At 38.6% G+C, this 25,917-nt stretch overlaps 2 protein-coding genes across 3 annotated transcripts in view; one reads left to right on the forward strand and one right to left on the reverse strand.

Moving 5' to 3' along the window:
* Positions 1-1,885: 1,885 nt before the first annotated feature.
* Positions 1,886-17,068, forward strand: alpi.1.L (alkaline phosphatase, intestinal, gene 1 L homeolog). Its single transcript, NM_001097666.1, is given in 11 exon segments — positions 1,886-1,973; positions 2,276-2,392; positions 2,713-2,828; positions 4,186-4,360; positions 6,631-6,803; positions 9,991-10,125; positions 11,527-11,596; positions 11,890-12,024; positions 15,475-15,666; positions 15,812-15,928; positions 16,504-17,068. Coding segments are annotated over 11 exon segments (1,593 nt in total). The 5' UTR covers positions 1,886-1,897; the 3' UTR covers positions 16,791-17,068.
* Positions 17,069-18,563: 1,495 nt separating this feature from the next.
* ecel1.L (endothelin converting enzyme-like 1 L homeolog) overlaps positions 18,564-25,917 on the reverse strand; it is a 61,737-nt gene continuing 54,383 nt past the window's right edge. The window contains 4 exon segments of one of the 2 annotated variants that reach the window (NM_001094726.1): positions 18,564-22,770; positions 23,488-23,564; positions 24,485-24,580; positions 25,058-25,123. In NM_001094726.1, coding sequence (NP_001088195.1) covers positions 22,671-22,770; positions 23,488-23,564; positions 24,485-24,580; positions 25,058-25,123 — 339 coding nt within the window. In that variant the 3' untranslated portion in view covers positions 18,564-22,670. 2 annotated transcript variants of the gene reach the window in all.

A 25,917-nucleotide genomic window follows, 5' to 3' on the forward strand; every position in this document is an offset into this window, starting at 1 on the left:
TCTTGTTTCGCCAAGGAAATACAGATAGTTCCCTAAAACAGGGCAGTTAGCAGGTATGCTCTCTTAACAATTACGAATAAGATGATATACTAAAAAAAACTAAAACATTTTAGGATTGAAGAGCAACCAAGGTACAGGTATGGGGCCTGTTGTCCAGAAACCAGTTATCCAGAAAGGTCCACATTATGGGATGGCCATCTTCCATAGACTCTATTTTAATAAAATAATTAAAATTTTTAATATAGTCCTTTTTCTCTGTAATAATAAAACAGTAGCTGATCCTTCTTTTAAGGCCCTCTCCTATTCATATTCCAGTCTCTTATCCAAATCAATGCATGGTTGCTAGGGTAAATTGGACTCTAGAAAACAGATTGCTTAAGATGCAAATTAAAGAGCTGCAGAATAACAGGCTAAATAACTCAAAAACCTTCAATAATAAAACATGAAAACCAATTGCAAATTGTCTCAGAATATCACTCTCTACATCATACTAAAAGTTATCTCAAAGGTGAACAACCCCTTTAATGTTTAAATTATTTTTTAGCAGCGTAAAGTTATGGAGATCCATTTTACAGGAAAACCCCATTCTTATCCAGAAAACCCCAGATCCCAAGCATTCAGGATTACAGATCCTATTTCTGTACAAAACTGAACTGGGTTCAGTGTCACTGGGTTGCTGTACTAGGCAGAAGAGAAATCAGACTTCAAAAACTACTGGAGGTTACGGAACTTCATCTGGAGGCTCTAGGAATGTCTAATGAGACAGGAAATGGAATTCCAAAGCATTGGTGTAACATGTAAAAGCTCCTGGTTTGGGGAGTATAAAGACAATTGAGGAGGACAAAAAATCACCATGTATATGAAGAAGATTATGTCTGGGGGTATGTAATGTTGTTCCATCCATTCCTGTGAGAAGGTTACCACAGACATCGACATGTTCTTATTCCCCTATGTCGTCTGGATGTCTGTAAATATATATATATATACACACACATCATTGTTTATTACATGAAAACTCTATTGAAGTCTATGGGAAAAAACTGGAACTGAAAAAAAGAGAAAAGTTTTTTCTCCTCAAATTGAATCCATGAGATTATTTTTTTCTCACTGAACCAAATCTGGCTAAATTGTTTGCTAACCTTCCACCACTACATCTTAAACGTCAGTATTGTGTATATTTCCCTCCACTTTATAATGTGGGTAATTTTGACGGTTGTTTCCCTCCTCCTGAGATGTTTATCACTGTGAGTGACAAAATGCTGGAAATGTTCCCATTTACTGTTGTTGTAGAAAGTGCTGATTCACTGCACATGCTCTGTGCTGATGTCACTTACTGAGCTTAGGGACCTACTCACAATATACAGTACACATAGACTAGAAATGTCACAACATAAAGCCGATTAGTAATTAATACAGATAATTACTACATGGCAGTTCAAAACCAGTGCAACTAGCATCAGAATTTAATGATCAGCCCTGTAGCATCATCTTATATTACATCAACATAATTTTCTGCTTGATAATTTGCGACAACCCCTAAACTTAGCTTCTCAACAGCTGCTCAGAGCCCACTAAGCATGTGAGTGTCACAGACACTTTCCAAGATGGCGACCCCCTGTGACAAGTTTGAAGTCCTGGATCATTGCTGCTATTGAGAAGCTGAAATTTTAGGCTCATGCAATAAGTTCATTATATAAAATGTGTCATTTAAGCCATATTAATTTTTAGGGTTTATTTCTTCTTTAAAGACTGTAAAATGAACACGTGTGTTGGCATCAGTTTCTGTCAGGCTCATGCCAACAGCACAAAGGTCATACTTCTGGGAAAGGAATCATTTTAAATAACTCTGTGACAGTGTAAGGAGCACTAGTCAGTCTATCCCTCCCTGCACTTCACCATGGGATACCTTGTGTGCCTGAGCTGGTTGCTTCTCTGGCTTTGCACAGCTAGGACCCAATATGCCACTATTCCAGGTGAGATGATTGTTGTTTGGTACCTGTTAGGGATGCCTAATGAGTAACATGTGGAATAAAGTAACTTTAATAATAATTTAATTCTGAATAAGTCTATTTGATTTGTACCTTACATAGCTGACTCTGAAGTAATTTCACTTTCTGGAGAGGTGCATCATTTCTTATCAATTGTAATGGGATAATGGGAAGGAAATGCAAAATTTGAGAATACAATGTTGTCATTTGCTTATATGTCTCACATCCTATTTTTGCACTTCAGGAGAGAATATATGCATTTTATTGTTTTGACACTTTTTCCTCAGAGGAAGAGAACAAGGCTGAATTTTGGAACAGCAAAATGATATCCAGGATTGATGAAGCCCTAAAGCTAAAGCCCATTAAGCACAGAGCTAAGAACCTGATACTCTTCTTAGGTGATGGTAAGGGCTGCTTTCCTCCAGGTTAAAATACAATAATATACCTTGTCAGTGGGGTTTTCTTTTACTTTTCAATGATTCTCCAATAAATATATATGAATGTTTTGTTTTTTTACTGAAGAAACCTTAATTTTCTGCATATTTGTGTTAGAGTTGCAATACTGACTAAGCTACAACATAACAACTGTTATGCCTCAAAGGAATTCCTGAATTAAACAAACTTGAAAACTACTGGTCTAAGGCCTTGCACTCTGTCCTCATAACACTGAAATAAATTCTGATAGATAAATGTAAAAGAAATTAATCTGCATGTCTCCTGGCAGGAATGGGGGTTCCAACAGTCACTGCCACCAGAATCTTAAGTGGTCAGATGAAGAGCATGCTGGGAGAAGAGAATGAGCTGGCAATGGACAAGTTCCCCTACATTGCACTCTCTAAGGTGAAGTACCTGGACTTGATGCTAGGTATATATACAGATGCTCAACCATGCCACCATGACTTTGCCCCCATAGGCAATTCGGAACTCCGTAGTGGAGGACATTCAATTTTAGAATGAGTCCAGCAAATGCACTGCAAGGACAAATTAAAATATCCATGTGTACACACTCATAGATTTAGCAAATTCTTGGGTGCCAAATACAAGCCATTCCCTACAATTCCTATCAATTCCATCACTAAAAGAAAGCAACCAAGCCCCTGAGCAGACAGGGGCATAAAGGTCCCTTTCAGGGCCAAAGATGAATGGCCTTCTTATAAAGGATTTAGGGCAATCTATTTTGAAATTACAGTTATTACATAAAAGCGAGATGTTGTTCATTATCTTTTCATCGGCACACAAGGAACTTCATGCAGGGTTACCCCTTGCTAGTTTATTAGGTGCGGACGTGCAACGTTTTGGGGCGAGCCCCTTTATCAAGCATACTACAGTGATCATGTGCAGACAATTTAAAGGGTGAGAATAAATGAGCATATAAAATTGAAAATCACACCTTCCAGCTTGCATTAACATATATGGTGCTTATAAAATATTAAAAAACATAAATAAACAAAATTGTCCATGTTTTGTTTATTTATGTTTTTTAATATTTTATAAGCACCATATATGTTAATGCAAGCTGGAAGGTGTGATTTTCAATTTTATATGCTCATTTATTGTAATGAGTCACCCTTTAAATTGTCTGCACATGATCACTGTAGTATGCTTGATAAAGGCGCTCGCCCCGAAACGTTGCACGTCCGCACCTAATAAACTAGAAAGGGGTAACCCTGCATGAAGTTCCTTGTGTGCCAGTGTTTCACTACCTGATTGTATATTGGAGGTCGCCGGACTCCTAACACTGGGCACCAGGGGTTCTCGCTACATAATCTTCAGGAGTGTGCTCTGCCTCATCTTCCTTCGCTTCATTATCTTTTCATGCCATGTAAGAGAAAGTGATTAATTCACTTTGTAGTAACCGTACTCCTGTTCCATTTGAAAGCTGGAAAGAGTCAAAAGAAGTGGGGAAATAATTACAACTAAAAAAACTAAAAACTAAAAAAAATCAAGGCCAATTGAAAAGTTGCTTAGAATAAGCCATTCTATAACATGCTAAAAGTTAACTTAAAGGCGAACCACCCATTTAAGCAAATCTGTTAAGAAACAATATATGCATACACAAAAAAAATGATTAGTTCTATAATCCTTAGTACTGATCATAGGACTGCAAATACAGTATGCACGTGATCATTATAAATCTGGCTTATTAAAGTCAAATATCTCCCCAGTCTATCATGATTAATGCTCGCTCTCCCTTCAGACATACAATGTGGATCGGCAGGTTCCTGACAGCGCTGGTACAGCCACTGCTTATCTCTGTGGAGTGAAAGGCAACTATGGAACAGTCGGAGTGACTGCAGCTGTCAAACGTTCCAACTGCAGCAATATCAAAGGCAATGAGGTTGAATCGGTTCTCAAGAAAGCAAAGGCCGCAGGTACACAGCACTGCAGAAACATCATGTATTGTTACAGTATTATATAATTGCAGGATTTGTACTTCTATATCTGGGTGTTCATGTTAGACATTAGTGCCAATAATGAATCCCATGCTGATGAAGCCTGCAGGCATCATTACTGGTTATAAAAATGATTCAGAAGTGGCCCTTAATCTTATGATTGATGGGCTGCACCTCTGTCACTTTGTGAACCTTGTGGCCTGTGACTAATTATAATATAGGCTTTTAGGGTAGTCCCAAGGGGTCTACATTAAAGGGGTGATTTATTATGGATCCCAGTAGTTTGATGAGTATGATTTTTTATGACAACAGTCAGAAAAGTTTTATAGGAAATGACACATTTTTCAAATACCTGTTTCAGTTTGTCAGAATGTTTAAACTGCTTTGTGCCATCACATGCCATTTTGTCCAATCGGATGGCATTGCTCAGTCCTAAGCACTATCACCCATCTAAAGCCTTTTTCACTGAGGAGTCACTGTGCTATTTTATTTTGTAAACACTGTATAATTTAATGCTATGGATCATAGTGCCATTTAATTCTGCAGGTTTCTGTGCCCTTTAAAGTTATGTGTCACTGTATCTATCATTTAATATTGTGTGTTGCTGTGCAATTAAATGCAATTACGACTGCTATGTACTGTGAGTCAGTGATGTGGGGCCAAGTAGCACAATATCTGCTTTTACTGTTAGGGTCCTTGACATTTCCCGTGTTCCACTGGATGGAGCAATCACCTCTGATATGGATTAGGATTTATTGTTACTTGTGAGTGTCAGTCTAAAACAAAAAAATGAGCACACCAAACATGCCAGTGTAGGGCCTGCTGATCGTACCACTAAATTTGAGACAAAAAGCAAGACCAGTTCACCAAATGAAGGATCTTTGCTTGCTTCCTCTTGCTCTTTCATGATTTAAAGAACTAGCCCTGAGGACAAAACAAATAATAAATAAATGTGAGCCCCAATGTGGAGGGGAGGCACCCAGAAAAATATAACGACAGAGACTACCAAAAGGACCCCCAAAGAAAGGAGAAGCTATTTAAAGTAGTGCTCAAAAATGTCAAACAGTAAAATGTAAAGAAATTAGTGGTTCCAGGCCAGGTGCAATATGCAGTTAAGGAGTATAAATCCAGAGTACATTCAAACAGGCAAACAATGTACCCAGGTACATACACTCACTAGCAAATTAACATTGTTACAGGCACATGATGAATATCTCTATAGCAGAATTGTATGAGCTATATCAGTGATCCCCAACCAGTAGCTCATGAACAAAATGTTGCTCTCCAACCCCTTGGATGTTGCTCCCGGTGGCCTCAAAGCAGGTGTTTATTTTTGAATTCCAGGCTTGGAGGCAAGTTTTGGTTGCAGCTGTACTGCCAAACAGAACCTCAATGTAGGTTAACAATCCACATAGAGGCTACTAAATGGCCAATCACAGCCCTAATTTGGCACCCCTGGAACACTGTTCATGCTAGTGTTGCTCCCCATCTTCTTTACTTCTGAATGTTGCTCACGGGTTCTAAGGGCAAGGCCAGACGTGGCATTTTTGCAGTGTTTTTACGTTGCGTCTTTAAAAAAGAACAGCCAGGCCACTGAAACCACATGCGACCGTCAACATGCGTTTTTCATGCATTTTTCAGCACGTAGGATTCTTTTCCCAACATGCTCTTCTCATTGTTTTCATTGGTCTCATTGAGAATTTGGACGCCATATTTAAAATACCGGCTGCGTATTTACGCAAAGTGTGGTTTCAAACGTGCAGATCCCATAGAGTCTATTGATTTGGTAGTTTCTTGACATATTGGTGTTTCTGCTAAAAAACACCAATACTGGCGTCCTGTGGTGGATTTCAACTTGCAAGCGCCCTGTGTGAATTGCCATAGTGCGTTTTCCATTAGTTTCAGTGATAGTGCAGTTTATGCGTATTTACGCCTGCCTGTTCTTTTTTAAAAACACAACGTAAAAACACGACGTCTGGCCTTGCCCTAAAGGTTGGAGATGCCTGAGCTATATCAACAAACAGCTACTAAACAACATTCAAAATCTCTATAAACTTTTAGTAATTTAGCAATTAATAAGTAAAAATCCCCAGCCTGGCTTGCTGTCTGCACCTTAGAACAATAGTTGTGAAAAGCACTTATCTGCAAATGACATTTGAAATTTATTTTACAAAAGCTGAAAGGAAATGCTATTGAATTGGATGGTATTATGCGCAGAAGCAGCCTTATTTTGTGTTATTCTATTTTAGGAAAATCTGTAGGAATTGTCACTACAACACGAGTCCAGCACGCTTCCCCTTCTGGCACTTATGCTAACACTCCTGATCGGAATTGGTATAGTGATGGCGACATGCCCGCAAATGCTGTAGAGGCTGGCTGTAAAGATATTGCCCATCAGCTGATTTCAAACGTGGACATTGATGTGAGTGTCTGATAACAAATAGCCACCAAAAGGACATTTCATTTTATTTGAATGTCCTCTTTTGTAACAAACCAATCTGATTATTTTGTTATTTTATTAACTACCGTTTAATTCCTATTATATACAGTATATATGCGTACGCAGAAGAACTGCAGGGTCCATACTAAATCTTGCATTTTATAAAAATATCTCTCAGTATCTGGGTTATGGGAGCTTTATTAGATTTCATCCCATAAAACAAAAATATATAGGGTCAAATTTGTCTTGAAAAAGGTCCCACAATCCAGGCTGAATGTTGGCAGATATTTGAAAAAAAAAGTGTTGCATATAACAGTGCAAGATCTGCAGTGCTTTCATTATACAATTCTCTGAACTAGCGTAGCAGTACCTGGGCATGTATATGGACACTAATTGAATGTTTTAATTAGAATGTATATATATATATATATATACAATCCAGGTGCAAATCACAATACAGTAAGTATTTCCACCAAATGTACTCATGGATAAATATATAAAAAATTAGGGATGCACCGAATCCAGAATTTGTTTCGGATTTCGGCCAGGATTCAGTCTTTTTCGCCCAAATCCTTGTGCCTGGCAGAACTGAATCTGAATCTGAAGGTACAGGAAGGGTAATCACATAACTTTTTGGCACAAAACAGGGAAGTAAAAAATGTTTTTTCCACTTTTTCACCTTCCTGTCCCTAATTTGCATATGGATTTGGTTCGGCCGAATCTTTCATGAAGGATTTGCATACTAAAGTCCATCCTCGTGGATTGAAACATGTAGCTGTATAAGATTTTTTTCTATCTTTATCCTGGAGTGCTTTTGGTGTTAACACATATTTTGATTGATCTGGATTAGGGATCTTTCTGCTAAAATAATTTAAACATAAATTATCCCTAATAAGGTTGTTTTGCCATCAATATGGATTCATGCAACTTAGTTACCCTAAAGTCCATTAAATAAACTTACCAGACCCGTTTTGCTTCCAATAAGGATTAATTACAGTACATCTTTAGTTGGAATAAAATACAATGTACTTTTTCATTATACAGAGAAAAAGGAAATAATTATTAAAAATTACATTTTTTCGATTAAAGAGACAGCCTTCCTGTAATTTGGATCTTTCCATATAACAGGTTTCCAGATAATGGATCCCATACCTGGACTGTTTATTATTACAGAAAAAAGGAAATCACTTAAAAAAAAAATGCAGTTATTTGATTAAAATGGAGTCTATTTAAGATGGTCTTCCCGTAATTCAGAGCTTTCTGAATTTTCGGTATATACAGTATATCAGTTAAATAGTTCAGATTTGCATTGCAACCTTGGAATATACTTGTGAACTTAGATACAGGCTATGTTTGTCCTACTACGTGTGTCAGCACTCAGTGATATTTATATATGGTATCTCTATTAGAGAATGATAGGTACTTTATTTTTATATCTCAAACACATATATGAATAGCTGCGCAGCACACATCTGCTCTTTGGGACTCCCGACAAACAAGTGAATCACAAAGGACATTGCACCTAATCACACCTTGTTTGGCTAAATGTGCTGAAAGAAGCAGAAAGGATTAAGCAATGGGCATCCTGGGTTAATAATATTAGGGTTACCTTTCTAATATCTCCCTCTGTCATAGGTAGACAGGAACTGTGAGAGTATGACACAGGGTATTGTATATGTTCAGTTCATGCCAGATGATCCTTAAACATATATACATGTACTTTGATCAATTGTAGTAGTGTGGGAATGAACAAGGCCCCATGGGTTCCAATCACTGGTGAAAGGAATAGGATTACTGACACTGCTGGGCTGCCATTGCTGTTGCTAAAAGGCTATGGAGCAATATGGTAAAGGTCAAGGTTTAGATAAAAATGTATGGAATTTCAAGGGAAGAGACACTGTAACAAGGGCAACTCTGCCAAGGAAACATGTATTCTAACACAATAATAAGTATACCTATTTGCTGCATATCTACACTTGCAGTTAGGGGGCAGATAGTATGAATGAATATGAATGAATATGCACCCACTTATTTGACTGTAATGATAAGGTGCTGATCTGTCATAGTCCCTAGTGGGTCCAGTATGGATAACCAAGCTGTAGTATTGACCATCTCTGTGGCACGAATATTGCTGCACTGACAGTTTACTGTGTACAATTATATGACAGCACACACCAAGAATCTCTGGCCAATCTTTGCCAGGGAATCTACAGGGGGGATACCTTATTATGTAATTTGGCACAACCAACTAACTGGAAAAAGTGTTGGAAGTCCCAGCAGAAAACCTTAGGCCCACTCTACAAATTATTTTCTTCCTCTCTTCATATTTTACAAATGCCCATGTTATAGGTACTGTATACAAGGTCACATTTTGGGGTTGATTAAGATGATCCAATGACACCTGAGCTCATCAGGCCCCCTTGTGAACAGTCTAATACTGAATGAAATGTGGCACTTATATTCTGAGAGTATCCACTTTTCCCTTGTTACTGTGAGTATAGGCATTATGGCAATAATATTATTAATATTATAAAAACTAGTGCTAGCCAGATATTCTTATCATTTGGCAATTGATTGCTTTGTGACTAGTGATTACATATAAATAGCTGTTGACCTTTGCCCAGAGTCCAATATCCATTGAAAGTACCACCACTGTGTTTGCACTTAGTACTCTGTAGCATCATTGTGTCTCCTAGCTGTAATTACAGACCTACATACACAGCAGTTACAGAAAGTGTTTGTGACATTGTTGAATACATAATATTTTAAACTGTATTTTCCAAAATATTTTTCAAAGGGTAAAACATAAAATCAATGTACATAATTGCATATTGGCACATAGTGTGTATTCAGTACAACAGATTGAACCCCATGCTCTGCAATACTTCTATTCAAAAAGAAACAACTAATTATCCTTCTGACTCTGGTGATTTAACAGCATTGCCTTAAAGTGTTCCACTTTCCAACAATGCACTGGCATAGAGCTTTGCCTTAAAGGTGTTTTTATCTGTAGAAGGCTGTGTTCTAATATTTAGAATTAAATAGGATAGAAATCTGGATTCCATTGGATTTTTGTCCGCTGAATTCTTGGTTAACATGAATAAATATATAAATTAGAGATGATAGTTCTGCTTTTGCTTTCTGTAATTAATGAATACATTTTCTTTAGGTCATCCTTGGGGGTGGGCGAAAGTATATGACTCCAGTGGGAACACCTGATCCTGAGTACCCTGCAGACAGCAAGCAAAATGGTATAAGAAAAGATGGGAAGAACCTTATAGAAGAATGGCTTCAGAAAAACAAGGTAGAAGGTGGTGGTGAGGAGGAAGCAGCTTCTGTAGTTAGCAAGCCTCAGTCCTGTAGAGAAGCAGGTCTATTGGATCAGTCAATAGCCTTAGCACATACTTGTATACGGGTTATGTAATAAAGTTTGCTACCGTTCTAACCACCTATAGCAACCAATAACAATTTACTGGTCACCAATGTATAAGGAAACATCTTATTGGTTACTATTGGTTGCCGCCCCCTGGCAAACTTGCCACTTTCAGTTACATATGCAGCATTTATTGTGAGCTAGTAAAAACAAAATGTGTTTTCTACATATGGAGCCAACATGATACATGCTTTTGGCAGATGGCACACCAAACATTGGAGAAAATGACATGCAGTCTGTTTCACAATTTAAGATGCCACAATCTGTGTGCATAGACAATAAGGCTAATTTATCAACACTAAGCAAATTTGCCTGTGGGCAGTTATCGACACTGGCAACCCATCAAATTGTTGCATTCATTGTTCAACTTGCAGTTGGCTGAATAAAGGCAATCAGTGATTGGCTGCTATGGGTTACTGCCCATGGGCAAATTTGCCAAGTGTTGATAAATGAGCCGCAATGTGTTCTATGGAATAATACTTTCCATCTGCATGTACCTTCACTGAGGCTCATCCAGTGCTATGAGTTAGACTTTTTTTTGTTAACTGAACGGTTTTGCAGTTAAATAAGAGTGAAATGTGGTTTACCTTCACAGTAAAAGTTTTGCCATGATAGACAATTAAGCGTATAAAGATTGTACAATTAAACCATTCCTCAGCCAGTGCCACCAATGTTCCATTTCTCCCACCCCTCATATTGCATCTACCCCACAGCTAGAAGTTACTAAGAGAGTCATGATCTGATACCGAAGAAAACACAAGTAGCAACATAGAATGGTCACTTTATAGTACAGGTATGGGACCTGTTATCCAGAATGATCAGGACCTGGGGTTTTCCTGATTAGGGATATTTCAATAAGTTGGATCTCCATACCTTAAGATTACTAAAAACATGTCAACTTTATATAAACCCATTTAGGCTGGTTTTGCCTTCAATAGGGATTAATTATATCATAGGAAGGACAAGATACTGTTTTATTATTACAGAAAAAAATTAAATGTTTAAAAATGTGAATTATTTGACTAAAGAGAAGGTCTTCTCGTAAATCAGAGCTTTCTGGGTAACGGGTTTCCAGATAACAGATCCCATACCTGTACTTTTATGTCCAACCAAAGCATAAAGACGTCTTTGGAATAATTTCTCCAGACACATGTGAATCTATGTTTCTCAGTACAGTAACTATACACAATGTAGATAAGAAAAAATACAGTCACTGCTGCTTGTGCCACAGGATATTGGGATAAAATGAGTAATGGATTTTATCTGTCGCAGGGAGCTCAATATGTGTGGAACAAAGAACAACTGGATAAAATTGATGTCTCCTCCGCAACACATGTGATGGGTATGCATGTCAAATTTATTAAATGTCAGCCTATAACATTCCCAAAGTTTCTCATATCTTATTTAGCAAAGTTCTGGGTACTTTTTCCTGCACAAACCCTAAGCTTTGACACATTCTGAAATTTATAGTTGAAGTCTAAATGCTGGCAGCTTTTTTGATGGAACTATTTTAACAGTTTTCTCTGTATTTTATGTTCTAAATGGACTAAGAACAGGGCTCTAATGTTAGGCACACGTCTGAACTATACTGTGCAATATGTGACTTGGATCTACTTGTTTATTTTGACTCTGCAGGTTTGTTTGAGCCATCAGATATGAAATATGAGTTGAACCGCAATACTACTACTGACCCATCCATTGTGGAGCTAACGGAAATAGCTATCCGTCTCCTACAGAGGAACCCCAAGGGATTTTACCTCTTTGTTGAAGATAAGTCAGATTCCTTTCTTTTCACCCTTTTAATCATTCAAAACACTGTTCCCTATGTGATACTGACCTGTCAGGGGGCAGGGGGGCTCTTACAGGTTGTAGTAAAATATAAATGTGCTGATCTGCCCATTGTGTCACGCTCCCACCAGTATAAGAGGGACCCCAACAAATGGACAGTGTGAATGATGGAGACTGGAAGCCAAACGATTTCTGAGAAGGGGATGATGGAATGTGTTTTTTTCCTACTTGATACTGACACTTTCCCTGTTGTTGATAGTGTTATACTATATATGTCTAATAAAGGGACCTTCTAAAATCTTACAGTTAAAAATCTATTTGGTTAAAGAAGAACTAAAGGCTAAATAAAGATGTAGGCACAACATGTTGTACATTATGTTTTGGGCTTCTGTACCAATCCAAAGCAACCACAGCCATTTAGCAGTAAAGATCTGTTTCTCCAAAGATACCCCAGTAGCTCCCCATCTTCTTTTCTGCTGATTCACTGCACATGCTCTGTGCTACTGTCACTTACTGAGCTTAGAGAACCCACTCACAATATACAGTACACATAGAATAGAAATGTCACAATATAAGGCTGATTAGTAATTAATACAGTAATTTGTACTGGAAAGTCCCATTTTTGTCTGCACTGAACAGGCAGAAAAAGAAACAATGTTTCTAACTTAATTGGCTTTTGGCAGAGAGCCCAGAACAGCCACAGCTGCAGATAAGATACTTTTGTAACAATTTTGAGATAAGCAAATAAGTAATTGTAACAATATAAGATACCGGGTCTCTTGGGAGAAGTTAGACTCACAGCTTAAAGGGCAATTCACCTTCATTAGCAAAACTGTAATAACTGAAAAAAAACCACAGAAATATGTCCAGACCTTCATAACCTGCCAAATTTTGTAAAATGAACATGGTAATTAGGGGGTGTGGCCACAAAATGGATGGGGTCAAAAAAAATCGCCACACTGTGCGCGGCAACTTTTTTGTCCCTCCTTTTATTTCCAAAATGTTGGGCGGTATGCTTTAGCTTCTCAACAGCAGTTCAGAGCCCACTGAGCATGTCACAGACACTTTCCAAGATGGAGACCCTGTGACAAGTTTAAAGTCCTGGATCATTGCTGCTAGGGAGAAGCTGGAACTTTAGGCTGGTACAATAAATTCAGTATTTAAAATTTGGCCATATATTGGGAGCACCTGGATAACACCTGAACTGGGAACTGGCACTTATATGACACACACTGTAACCTACAGCACTTTAATACCCCTCCAAATTGTGTCCATAAGTTACCCTCCCATTTATACTGTAAGCCCCACATGGTAGGACCCTCCATTCTTTTGTCTCCTTGACACTGAGCACTTAATCTGTATTGTAATTATATTTAATATTTATGTGAATTGTATTTCTAAGAATGCTAATTTATGCTGTACAATGCTTTGCCCTCAAGGAGCGCTATACAAATAAAAATATACATACATACATATCCATTTTTAGGTTTTAGTTCTCCTTTAACCAATAAATTACATTTTTAATTCAACTTCACAGTGCTTGTATAACTGAATAATACAGTACAGACTTTTTATGCTATTGTTACCTGTCCATATTAATATTTGTAAAGCCCTACACAATTTGCCATTGCACAAACAAGTCACTATTTCATTTTAATATCTCATCCACTCCATAGGGTTTGTTGGTCCTAGACATTGGGCAGCTCGTGTGTTCTTGAAACCAGTTGATATAAGTTCTTCTCTTACTCCATTTCTTTTGTGCGCAGGGAAATCAGGAAGTCTTTTGCAATATTGTTTCTCTGCTTGTTATTATCAGTGCTTTATTTTCTCTAGAACAGCAAAATATAAAAGTATTTATGGTTTTATTGGGCAACTGAAGTATAATTGTGTGTACCTGCCCTGTACTTTGCACCCTTCTCATTTTGCTAGGAATCTGAAGTTCCTGGAAGGCTTTCTCTCTGTTAAACCCTTATCACAGATTTGTACTTCTCAGTCACTCTCTTTCTGAAAAGCTGAATCACAGCCCTAATACATGTACATGGACCATAGCACTTGCATATTTATAACCTTGGGTACATTGGGGGGATTATCACTTCCCGCAGCAGCTGCACCTTGCTTCTTGTGTTATTATAATACTATATAGTGACCATTTCTGTAAGGCTGTCTGTAAGTTCTGCTACAGTAATACTAAATTAATAATATACAAATTAGACATAGAATAAATAATGGCCATGTATAGAATTTTCATGGTGACATAACTATGGAGGAAGCAGACTCATGGTCACAGGAGGGCCTGGACCACACTGTCGGCTTCCTCTATAAAATTAAAGAGATTCTGTCATAATTTTTATGATGTTGTTTTTATTTCTAAATTACACTGTTTACACTGCAAATAATTCACTCTACCATATAAAATTAAATTCCTGAACCAGCAAGTGTATTTCTTTAGATGTAATATTGGTGTGTAGCCATCTCAGGTCATTTTGCCTGATCATGTGATTTCTGAAAGAGCCAGCACTTTAGGATGGAACTGCTTTCTGGCAGGCTGTTGTTTCTTCTACTCAATGTAACTGAATGTGTCGCAGTGGGACCTGGATTTTACTATTGAGTGTTGTTCTTAGATCTACCAGGAAGCTATCTAGTGTTAGGGAGCTGCTATCTGGTTATATTCCCATTGTTCTGTTGTTAGGCTGCTGGGGGGGGGGGAAAGGGAGAGGGTGATATCACTCCAACTTGCAGTACAGCAGCAAAGAGAGACTAAAGTTTATCAGAGCACAAGTCACATGACTGAGAGCATTTGGGAAACTGACAATATGTCTAGCCCCGTGTCAGATTTAAAAATGAAATATAAAAAAATATGTTTGCTCTTTTGAGATTTCAGTGCAGAATTCTGCTGGAGCAGCACTATTATCTGATGCATTTTGGGGGAAAAAAACCATTTTTTCCCATGACAGTATCCCTTTAAAATCCTCTTCCGCTGCTGTTCTTCATTAAATTGTTATGCATGAGCGATCATGCTGTGAGGGAGGGAGGTTGAAGATGGGGGCAGCTATTCGCACTCTCTTGTTACGCCACTGTTCACGGTTACACAAAAAACGCATATGTTCAAGTTGATGGCTTCTGTATTGAATGCAGAAAGTACTTGTTCAACAAAATTACTGAAACTAACTTTCTGAACAGGGCTGTACTGACCCATCGAGACACATGGAAAACTTGTTAGGCCCTGCCCGCAAACCAGCTGCCCCCAGCCAATTGCCTGACCCAGTCTGACCCTGTTGAATGTTGAAGATGTTAATATATTCTACACTGGTTCCTACAGACATTTTGCCTGTGATTTGGTGAAGCCATGCTATTGTTGTATTTTACTAGTTCTCTGTTACTGAATGGCCAACTTGCAAATGACTGGGTAATATCTTTCCTTTTGACCAGTACGTGGAAGGATAGACCATGGGCATCACGATGGAAAAGCCAAGCAGGCACTAACTGAGGGAGTGATGTTTGACAGGGCTATCAATAAAGCAGATCAACTAACCAATGAAATAGATACGCTGACTGTGGTGACTGCTGACCATTCCCATGTCTTCAGCTTTGGGGGCTATACTTATAGAGGAAGCAGCATATTTGGTGAGTCCAGAATAAGCAGATTGAGATATTTGTCTTTCCTTTATCTCTTGCATTATTGTTATCCCTGTTACAGCATAGGCCGTGATATGGATATATATATATATATATATATATATATATATATATATATGTTTCTCATTCTCAGGTCTGGCTCCTAAGAAGGCTTTTGACAACAAGTATTACACGTCCATTCTTTATGGTAATGGGCCTGGGTTCAACAGAACTGACCGAGGACGACCAAATGTGAATAGTAATCTGAGCGGTAAGAATAAAAATAGAGCTGTATAATATACTGTTTCATACAATGTTTCTCATATGATTTTCCATAATCTTTATGCCATTGAAAAGACACAGTACTAATAACTGTGTTCTGACACTGACACATTCCCCTTTCATGTCAGCTGCACAATTAATTTAACAGCTAGACAAGAGAGAGATCGCTCAGGTATGACAAAGCGTTGTACCCTTGGGCTGGAGGATGGACCACGGACTTTTTTAAAGAAAGGAACAGCAGCATAAACATTGGAGATGCAGGGGTGTGAGTGCACCAGGGCTAGTATCTAGTGGGGTTCACCAGCTCTGCTCAGTGGATGGCTCAGCTAACATCTACTCAATGCTGAAGACACAAGCACTGTGTCAGAAAGCTGCCTTGAAGGGGTGGGATATCAGAGGTGCCAATGAAATATTTGCCCTGGAGCCCATATATCTGATTGTTGATCTAAGACTCATATCACCATTGGAATTCCCATATGGGTGGCCAAATCAGGCAATTATTTACTTGTTTTGAGACATTATGTTTTATGTTTATCACTTCTCACACATGCCTCTGTTTTTCAGAGGACGTTAACTATATGCAGCAGGCGGCAGTACCCTTGGATTCTGAAACTCATGGTGGAGAAGACGTGGCCATATTCTCAAAGGGGCCTATGTCACATTTATTTCATGGAGTCCAGGAGCAGACATATGTAGCCCATGTCATGGCATATGCAGCTTGTTTGCCTTCCTACAAAGACTGTCCTTCCCAAAACAATAATGCTTCCACAACCAAAGCAAGTGCTGCTCTGCTTCTGATGCCTGCTCTCTGGCTGCTCATCTCTGCAATACATGTTGGTTTCATATTTTGAAGAAATGGTTGCAGGAGAGGGATTGTGTTCAAATAAACTGTCAATCCAACATTACATCAAACCCTTCTTTGGAAAGTCTTACGGTACAATTGTATTCTGATAACTTAATTAATGTATGTTAGTGTCCAACTGAAATGAGCTTTTCGTATGGCATCTGAATGTTTCTAGTTTATCTTGTTAAAAGTGTCTTATTTTTTAGACATGTTGACAAAAAGAAAAGTTTTAATAGTTTTAAAGCTTGTGTGAACGAATATATTAAAGTGATTTAGAAAAATGTCTCCAACCTTCTCTTCTTTAATAATAAATTCTATTATTATAGTTTGCTGAACCTGTAGGGAGGGTTTACCGTGTCAGTGGGCTTAGCACCCTGATCTCCTTCTTAACTGGGTATTAAAATAATTTGACCTGTAATCGTCACATGACCTACAATTATTTATATTCTTTTATCTGGAGGCAAGATATGGCAAATTTTAATTTAATACTGTAAATTCAAATGTCAAATTATGTTAATTCTCTGGTGATATGGTTTGGTTTAGAGCAAAAATAACAATATAACAATATTAAGTATGGAGTCTTAAAATGTAAAATTGCCAAAACCTTAGCCTAGTTAGGATGGCAGGCTTTGCTTCCAAGTGTGTCTAGTTCTTTGTGTATGTTTGTGTAGTTCTGAATGTGTGTAGTTTTGTTTCACATGTGTGCATTTGTAGGTGTGCAATCAGGACTTGCAGGAATGAGAGTCTTGTAAGACCCCACTCTTCCCTGAAAGGGGCAAAGCATGCTGAGAAATTAACAGGTTTGGGGCAGATTGGGGTGTGTTTAGACATGGGTGTCTAGGACCCATAATTTATCAAGGCAGCCTTGTATATAGTTCTGAGGGTATTTGTGTACATTTCTGGGTGTAGTTTTGGGTGCATGTGTGTGTGTGAATTCTGGCATGATTGTTTGTGTTTCAAAGTTGGAGTTTGTGTTTTCATATTTTCATTCATAGTACAAGTGTGCATGCATTTTGTGCTGAGGGGTGCAGTTTGACGTGTTACTTTGGTGCAAAAGGGGTAGATTTCATAAGTATATTTAGGTTTCTTAGGTGTTATTATTATTCCAGTCACTAGATGGTGCTGCTGGGCAGTAGGTTTTAGAGCAGGTTCTTCTGTGTCACAGGGCATGGGATTTCCTAAATTGTCTATATAAGGGGAGAGCAGTGGGTCACTTCCTCTTTGGCTAATGGAAATAAGATGAGTGGATGATGCCAGAGAGCATAAAGTTAAATGTCTAAGAGAGGGGCCAGATGTGTGGAGCTTACTGTAGGTGCAGAGAGACAGAGGTAAGCAAGCTAGCTGAGTAGCTGAGGCTCCAACCAGAAGGGAGGAAGAAAGGGGTCAATACCCCAGCAGTACCAGGTATGCCAGTCATCCTGTGCCACAAAATGTGCACCCCTAATATTACTGCTTCATCCTGTGCCAAAAACCTGAGAGCCAACAGAGTGACCTGATCTGAAAGAAGAGAATCAGGGAGATGGACTGCAGGCTTCTACTATTTTATATTATTATTACTGGGAATTGTGAGAACAAAATAACTAGTGACTGTGGATAAAGCTGTTGCCGTGTTCATCTGTTCATCTACAGTGTAGCCTCCAGTTTATTCCAGCAGGGGCTTCAATGTAAAAAAGCTCTCTCCCGCTGTACCTGGGCCAAGTGCTTGAATACATCATCCCCCAGCCTGAGGTGGATATTTGCACATGTTGAAAAGCAAGATCAGTTCACATAGATCTGGAAGTACAACTGCATAAAAATATAACTTTATTCTTATTTTTTGAATGAGAGAGACATCTAAAGTAAAACAAGATACTTTACCTCTCGGTCTGAAACATTCAGTATTGAATTTTTTTAAATATTTTATTGTCATGCACTTTGGACTCTAGTGACAACCCAGTTACACATCAATTCCCACCTTCTGGCAAAGCAGTCTCCTCCTTATGTTTGTTGGTTTTACAGAGCAATAGTTAGAGTATTCTCTACTACTGGGGTATGGGCACTGAGTTCCTAATATTTACAGTTATGTACTATTGTGTGTGCTCCTGTGCTAGTACATACACACTGTTGTTTGAAGCAAACTGGTGCCATCCACAGGCATTGGTACTCGCACCCTTAATGTAACGCTCAGTAGTTATAGATATGTATTTCCAAGTCAGTGCCACACCATCTGATTCTCACTGAGACAACCAAAAGTGCCAGTTTAAATAAAGAGCTACTGTATATATCCTCTAGTACAGTACTTGGTACATTCTGTATGAGCAGCGGCTGTGAAACCATTGCTGGAAATTACTTGGACTAGTGCTAGTGGTGCTTTCAGGACACAGCCCCATCTTGTGTCACATCACCATATTACAGATATTTTTAGGAAGGCCACATTTTCAGTACAGTAAGTAATGCAACAGTTTTTCAGTCAATTCAAATTATGGAGGTGAGATTGTAAATCCATTTAACAGTCCAACATGAGAAGGGAGGAAGATGTTTTGTGTATGAAATATATGGCCCTCTGGGACCTTCCAGGCTGTTAATATAAGAACTGTTTAACACTGTGTTATATTGTATGTTACGGCATAATCATGTTCCCATACAAAGGCCTGCTGACAGTATATAATATTAAAGATAGATTGAAAGCTAAGAATGGGAACACGTGTTCATCAAATTAAGAGTCCTGATTATGCAGTTCTAGAGCAGGCTAGAAAGCCTGAGGAAACACATGAAGGGTTAATATTGTTGTGGAATATTTAGGTATATATTAGGGATGCACCGAATCCAGGACTCGGTTCGGGATTCGGCAACAATTCGGCCTTTTCCAGCAGGATTCGGATTCGGAAATCACAAAACACACACAAAAAAAAAGGAAGTAAAAATGTTTTACTCTTCCCACCCCTAATTTGCATATGCAAATTAGGATTTGGCTTGGTATTCGGCCGAATCTTTTGCGAAGGATTCGGGGGTTCGGCCGAATCCAAAATAGTGTGTATAATACCATTAGCATCCTATTGGTGAGTGCCAAAGGCGTTCAAGTAGTACTGGCATCCAATGTATCTCCACTGAATTGCTAACTCTGTAGGTACATGTATAGGATCTGTTATCCAGAAACCCATTATCTAGAAAGCTCTGAAGGCCCTCTCCCATAGACTCCAGTTATCCAAATAATCCAGATTTTTTAAAATGATTTCCTTTTTTCTGTAATAATAAAACAGTACCTTGTACTTGATTCAAACTAAGATATAATTAATCTTTATTGGAAGCAAAGCCAGCTTATTCTGTTTATTTAATGTTTACATGATTTTCTAGTAGACCTAAGGTATGAAGATCCAAATTACAGAAAGATCTGTTATCTGGAAAACCCCAGGTCCTGAGAATTCTGGATAACAGGTGCCATACCTGTATACTAAGTTGTGTTTAGAGTTGCAGTATGTACTGTGTACTAACAAAATATTGAAGACTGAGAGCAGTTAAAGGAAATCAAAAGCTTTTAAAAAACCCTCGGCCCCTTCCAGAGACCCACCTCCCCCACCACAGTGTATTACGAGTGCTGCACTATTTTCCATACCTTTTTATAAAAGCAGAATAGAACGAGGTTGAAAGAATCATCTTGTGCTGCTTTATGTCTTTTTCACTATGATCACTGACCAGGAGAATGAGCAGTTGAATTTAGGATCACTGTGAAAAGGACAGCATGTAATGGTGTGAAAGGTTTCTATTAGCTTTAATTTGGGGTCATTTCTATCTATGGCCACTAGATAGGGGCATATAGTATATATAAAAAAGGACAGCCAAGCAATTTAGTGTTTGTATATTCATAAGAGAGGTCATCTGATGAGCAGAACCAGCTCCAAGAGCAGAAAGGTAGAGGAACCATAGCTAGCATAGGCCTCATTTTTGAAATAGCATACTATAGTAGTGTGAGGCAAGAACAGGACAGCAAGAATGGGCAGCTTATACCCCATCTAGGAGCAAGAGGGTGTAGTGTCCCAGCAGTTTACCCTCCAGTCAGGGTTGGAGCAAACAGAGCATAGATATGTCCTGAGGGAGTTTGGAAAGAGACCGGCCAAAAGTGACCCAGTGACCTGGTAAGTCTGGTGCCTGGGTTAAGCCATGTAGTGGAGAGTGTTGATTGGACTCACAGAGAGTATTGCACCTGAGCATGGGGTTGGCTCCCGAAAGCTTGTGCTACAATGTCTGCAATAAACATGATAATGGCATAAGCCAGTGTAAGCTTGTGTGCTTCTTCCCTACAGCTTGGATGCTAATTGGAGGCAGTCAGGGAATTGAATGCACCAGACATACAAGTAAATGGTATGTGGCAGATAACTTATTTCTGCTGGACTCACAGAGAGGCATGATGATAAAACTGGGAAGGGCACAGCAGTGACTGGAAATGCCTAATGCTTTTGTTTGGGAAACTGTCTGACTGTTTAATTGTCTGGTTTGTGTAGAGTATATTGATGTTGAATGACAAGTGTAAATCGTTTTTAAAGTATTATTGCTGGTATGTTAGTTTACCCTTAGATAAAAATAAGAAATAAACATTTAAGGATTTCCTGGCACCCATGTGTTTACTAGTGTAGGAACAGTAAGTACAGGTTATTTCAAGCAAGCTTGTAGGCAGTACCAACCCTTATGTGCTGCTCTGCTTTTTATTAACAGGTACAGCAAATGGGGCAACATTGGGGGTCTACTGTGCTATGTTTTGAGATGGGGGGCAGAGGCTCCTGAGGCTTTCATTCTCCCTGAAGCACCGCAAGGAATGATTGTACCACAGAGAAGTGAAAGTAATGATATTCTATATAGAAGTGAGGGTCCTGCTGTTTGGTTAGTTGGGTGCTGTAGTGCAATAAGAGTAGTGAAAGGAAAAAACTGGTCAAGAGTGAAATGCTGAGGCTGGGCACACAAAGCTTGTGATTATTACTCCTTGGGGTCTAGATAAAACTGTACACTTTTCCTTTCAACTGCTTATCTGTCAAAAATGAGTTTATTTTCTGCTGTACAATATAGATTTAATACACTGCTGTGCAACACAGATATCTTACAAAATGTGTAACCTGTTTGAAGCAGAGTGTATGAGGGCTCCACTACCCTGCTCCTTACGCTGGCTTTCTTATGCTATGCAACTGGTTACCTGGTTCAACTGCCTTCTTTACCAAATTCTTAGAACTACAAGTTTATGTGGCAAAATGTTTGAATTCAATATTTCAATTTTCTGTAGCTATTGACCTTTGTAGTTTTTGTGAGTAAGAACATTGACTATGGGTGCAAACAGTTCTTTTCCCTATCTTCTAATGGCATAGTTTAAGAAAGCTTAGCGTGTCCAGCCATGTCCTTTGAGATGCTGAAGGGCACTACTGCTACTCTGGAATTGAGGCACTCCATGCCTGGTTCTTTGTGGACCTGAAATGGCCAGACAACCAGCCTTTGAGGGTATGAAGAATCCTTCAGTAGGTCCTGTACTTGGAGGATATCATGCATATAGCAGTATATCAGCTGCATTAACCTGTCTCTGATGATCAGTGCAGTCCAATGATGTCCACTGATGAACTTATCAGCCATGTGTTTCCAGAAGTGCAATATCATATTCACTGTTCACTGAAAGTCCCACACCTGCTACTGCTGGAGATCAGAAATGCTCAGCCACCCGACTTCTGGCAACTGAAGGGCACAATTCCATTTCCTCTGATAATGTAATGCCTCTGTGGATGTCACGGGCCCAGTAACCAGTTGACAGAGGGTGAGAATGGCACACTCAAGCATTCTTTGTCTTAGGAATCCACAAACATAGACAGTGCTGTGTGGGGAGAGGTGCTGCCAATGGCAGGAAAAGCTGTTTCCTCGCAAATACAACTGAATATCACCACACAGAACACTTGTGTACTGGGTTCATAGGAGAATTTCTAGGGCAGTGAAATACTCTCCCAAACTCTTCAAACTGTGACACACTGCCCATAACCCTGGAAAAAGGAAAAATGTATATGTTATCATTCACAAAGGATAGAAATGAAAGAGCATGAAGGTTCATTTTTTGGCTGTAAGGGGATTATTTATCAAAGGTCGAATTTTAGAACTGGGAGGTTTTGGTACCTCGAATGAACTCACAACTCAGTTTCTAATTTAAGAAAAAACTTGAATGGAAAAAACTTGAATCAGTGAATTTGGGGTTAACAACCCAAAAACTCAAATGAATCAAGTTTTCTGCGGAAAAAACTCGAACGAATCGAGTTTTTGAGTGAAACCCACTGAAAAAAACTCGGACATCATGAAGGCTGGAAACATCTTCAAATGGTTCAAGGGACCACTGCCATTGACTTCTACAGGTTTTAGATGGTTTATTTTCTTATTCAAGCTATTTCCAGCTTCAGGGTATAATAAGGTTTTAGAAAAAAAAATTTAAACCTGAAAATTAGAGTTTAGACTATAAATTACCCTCAAAAACTCGAGATACAACGAGGCCTTTGATAAATAACCCTCTTAATGTGGGATTAATTACACAGATATTTGTCTCCTAGTTCTTTGTCTTGGCGGCCTGGGATTTATGCCTCAAATACAGTCTATACTATGAGTCCAGTGAGCCGCAGAGATTGCCATGCACTTGCACTTGTTACATTTCCTAGCAAAAGATAATCCAGAAAGGTGAACTTCCTCTTGGTCTGTGAGTAAAATCAAGTTACCTGTAATGTTCAGGAGCGTGTTTATCTGTCAGGACCTGCAGGTATATAGACTGGGATCGGCGCTTTATACACCAGTTCTGCATAAAAGAGAGAAGAGACTATCCAGTTACTCCAAATAATGCAGAACAAAATGCTCTTGTTCAGGAGATGCCAATGAGTGCCACTAATTAATAGAGACCTGAGGATGAATAAAACCTAAGTAAAAACCTAAGTAAGAATTTACTTTATTGTAAAAGTGTTGTTAAAAAAATGTCACTTTATTTTGGGAATTGGCACTACTGAATCAATCTGGACTGATCTGTCAATTGAGCACTTTTCTACAATTTGAAGTAGATGTAAGTTGTTTGTTTTGTTTTTTTTGCATTACCGACTATACAATACAGTTGCTGCTAAGAAATTTTGAATGAATTTTTGAATGAATGACGTTTTGTTACTCCAGCTTTTTAAAAAACATTGTGGAGTGGAGTGAATAAAACAAGTGAATTTGTAATATAATGATTTTCTAACATAAACAATATCTTCGAATTAATACCAAATTTGGCTTACCGGTATCAAGATAAAACTGCATAATGTGCTGGAACCTGAGGGCCCATAATAATTTGAGTTTTGGGTGATCACTTTCTTGAGTACAGGTAGATAAATGGAACTAAACAACTATTTCTCTAAAGAGCAAATAACAGACACATGCCATGGCTGATTCCACCTTGGTAAGGTTGATTAGATACGTTTTTATACATGCCTTCACATAGAGATGGGTGAGAATTTACTGCAAGGAATTGGAACTGGAACCATGAGAAGGGTTTAGGGCGCAGAAGCCTACTTGTTCTTCAGATATGTTAGCAGCAAACAAATAGACCTTGGCATGCTCACAGGCTGGTGAATTGCAGCAAGGCAGGGATACAAAACAACTTAACATTTACTTAAACTTTGTTTTTTTAGAGAACTGTGTTATTGACTGAGGGCCACAGTCCAGCCCTTCAAGATCAAATTCTCTCACCTGTGCAAATGCAATGAAAAATAGTTGATCGTGGGTGTATTTCAGGCGGGGGAGTGGCCGCTCAGGACCATTATCCCTCACCCATTTCTGATAAGCCTGTGAAAATAGATAAAATGTACCCAGTTAGGAAGCAATGTGTCTTATGCAGACTTAATTGCACAGACTTAATTGCACAGATTATACAATATGACTGTACATGCAGAACTCTTATTATAGTTCTTTTACATTAGGATTGTGCTTATGGTACATAACTTGCTGTGTTTCACATATATAGGAACCAATGGGCTGTGTTAACTCAAAAGCCACCACAGGGAAACACATGACATAGACCTGTGTGTTAGAGCCCCTAAAATGCATATGCAGACCAGAAAAAGGAACATGCAAGGCAACATATTGAAGTGCATTAATCTCAGACACTCTGCACAACAACTAGTAGTACCTGATCCAAGTCACAATGGGGTTATGTAAAAAAGTTTGCCAAGGTGAAGTAACACATAGCAGGTTTGAAAACGTTTGTAAATGCTAAATACTTGTTTTGCTTGGGGAAGAGCTGATTACTGTGGTTGCACTCACATTGTATGCCAGTTTAAGACCACCAAGGTCTGCAATGTTTTCTCCCAAAGTTGTTCTTCCATTTACCTAAAAAAGAAAACAAATATTCACTCACCGAGGCAAAAGAGAATCGCTGTTTCCATAATATATGGAGCATCATTATAAAGATGTGTTCAGTGGAACAAATTCAGATGGTAATGCATTACTGGTGCAAAAAGACTGTGTAGTATGTAAGTTGCTTTCTCAATTTTTTATTTCAGTAATTTACACTCAACTGCACATTCCCATAAATCATTGCAGAGAGTTTTAACTAGGTGGGGTTTTATTTGGTGTACTTTAATGAATTTTTTACAAAGATGCCCCAGTAGCTCCCCATCATGTCTGAAATTGCACCTTGTACTTGCAGTCTACCAATGATATTACCATACAGGAATATTAAGAATATGCCACAGATTATTGTGTCTATGTCATTCTTGTGGGCTCGTCTGTATGGGAGAAACCACAAAGAAAACGTATGACTAAATCTCACGGGACAGGTCATCTATTAAGTATAAACACATTTCACTTCCAGTGCCTAGACATTTGTCCACAATTATAAAGTTCTTTGTGATTGAACAGGTAATCCCCCCTAAAAGACAGTATTTTGCAGCAGAAGTGCAGAGGAGAAATGTAATAAAATGTGGTAACAGTAAAATATTTGCAAAACAAATGTTTCCTTTGCAGAGATGCTTTTGGGAATGCATGAATTATTTAGCAATCCCATGCTACAGTGGAAAGATTAAGGGTCTAAGGGTAGGACTTCACGAGCGTTTTTGTCGCAATCCGATGCAACAAAAAAAGGGTATGTAATAGAATTGTCGCATGGTGTCGCAGTGTTGATC

The sequence above is a fragment of the Xenopus laevis genome, chromosome 5L (assembly GCF_017654675.1).
Source record: "Xenopus laevis strain J_2021 chromosome 5L, Xenopus_laevis_v10.1, whole genome shotgun sequence".
Lineage (NCBI taxonomy): Eukaryota > Metazoa > Chordata > Amphibia > Anura > Pipidae > Xenopus > Xenopus laevis.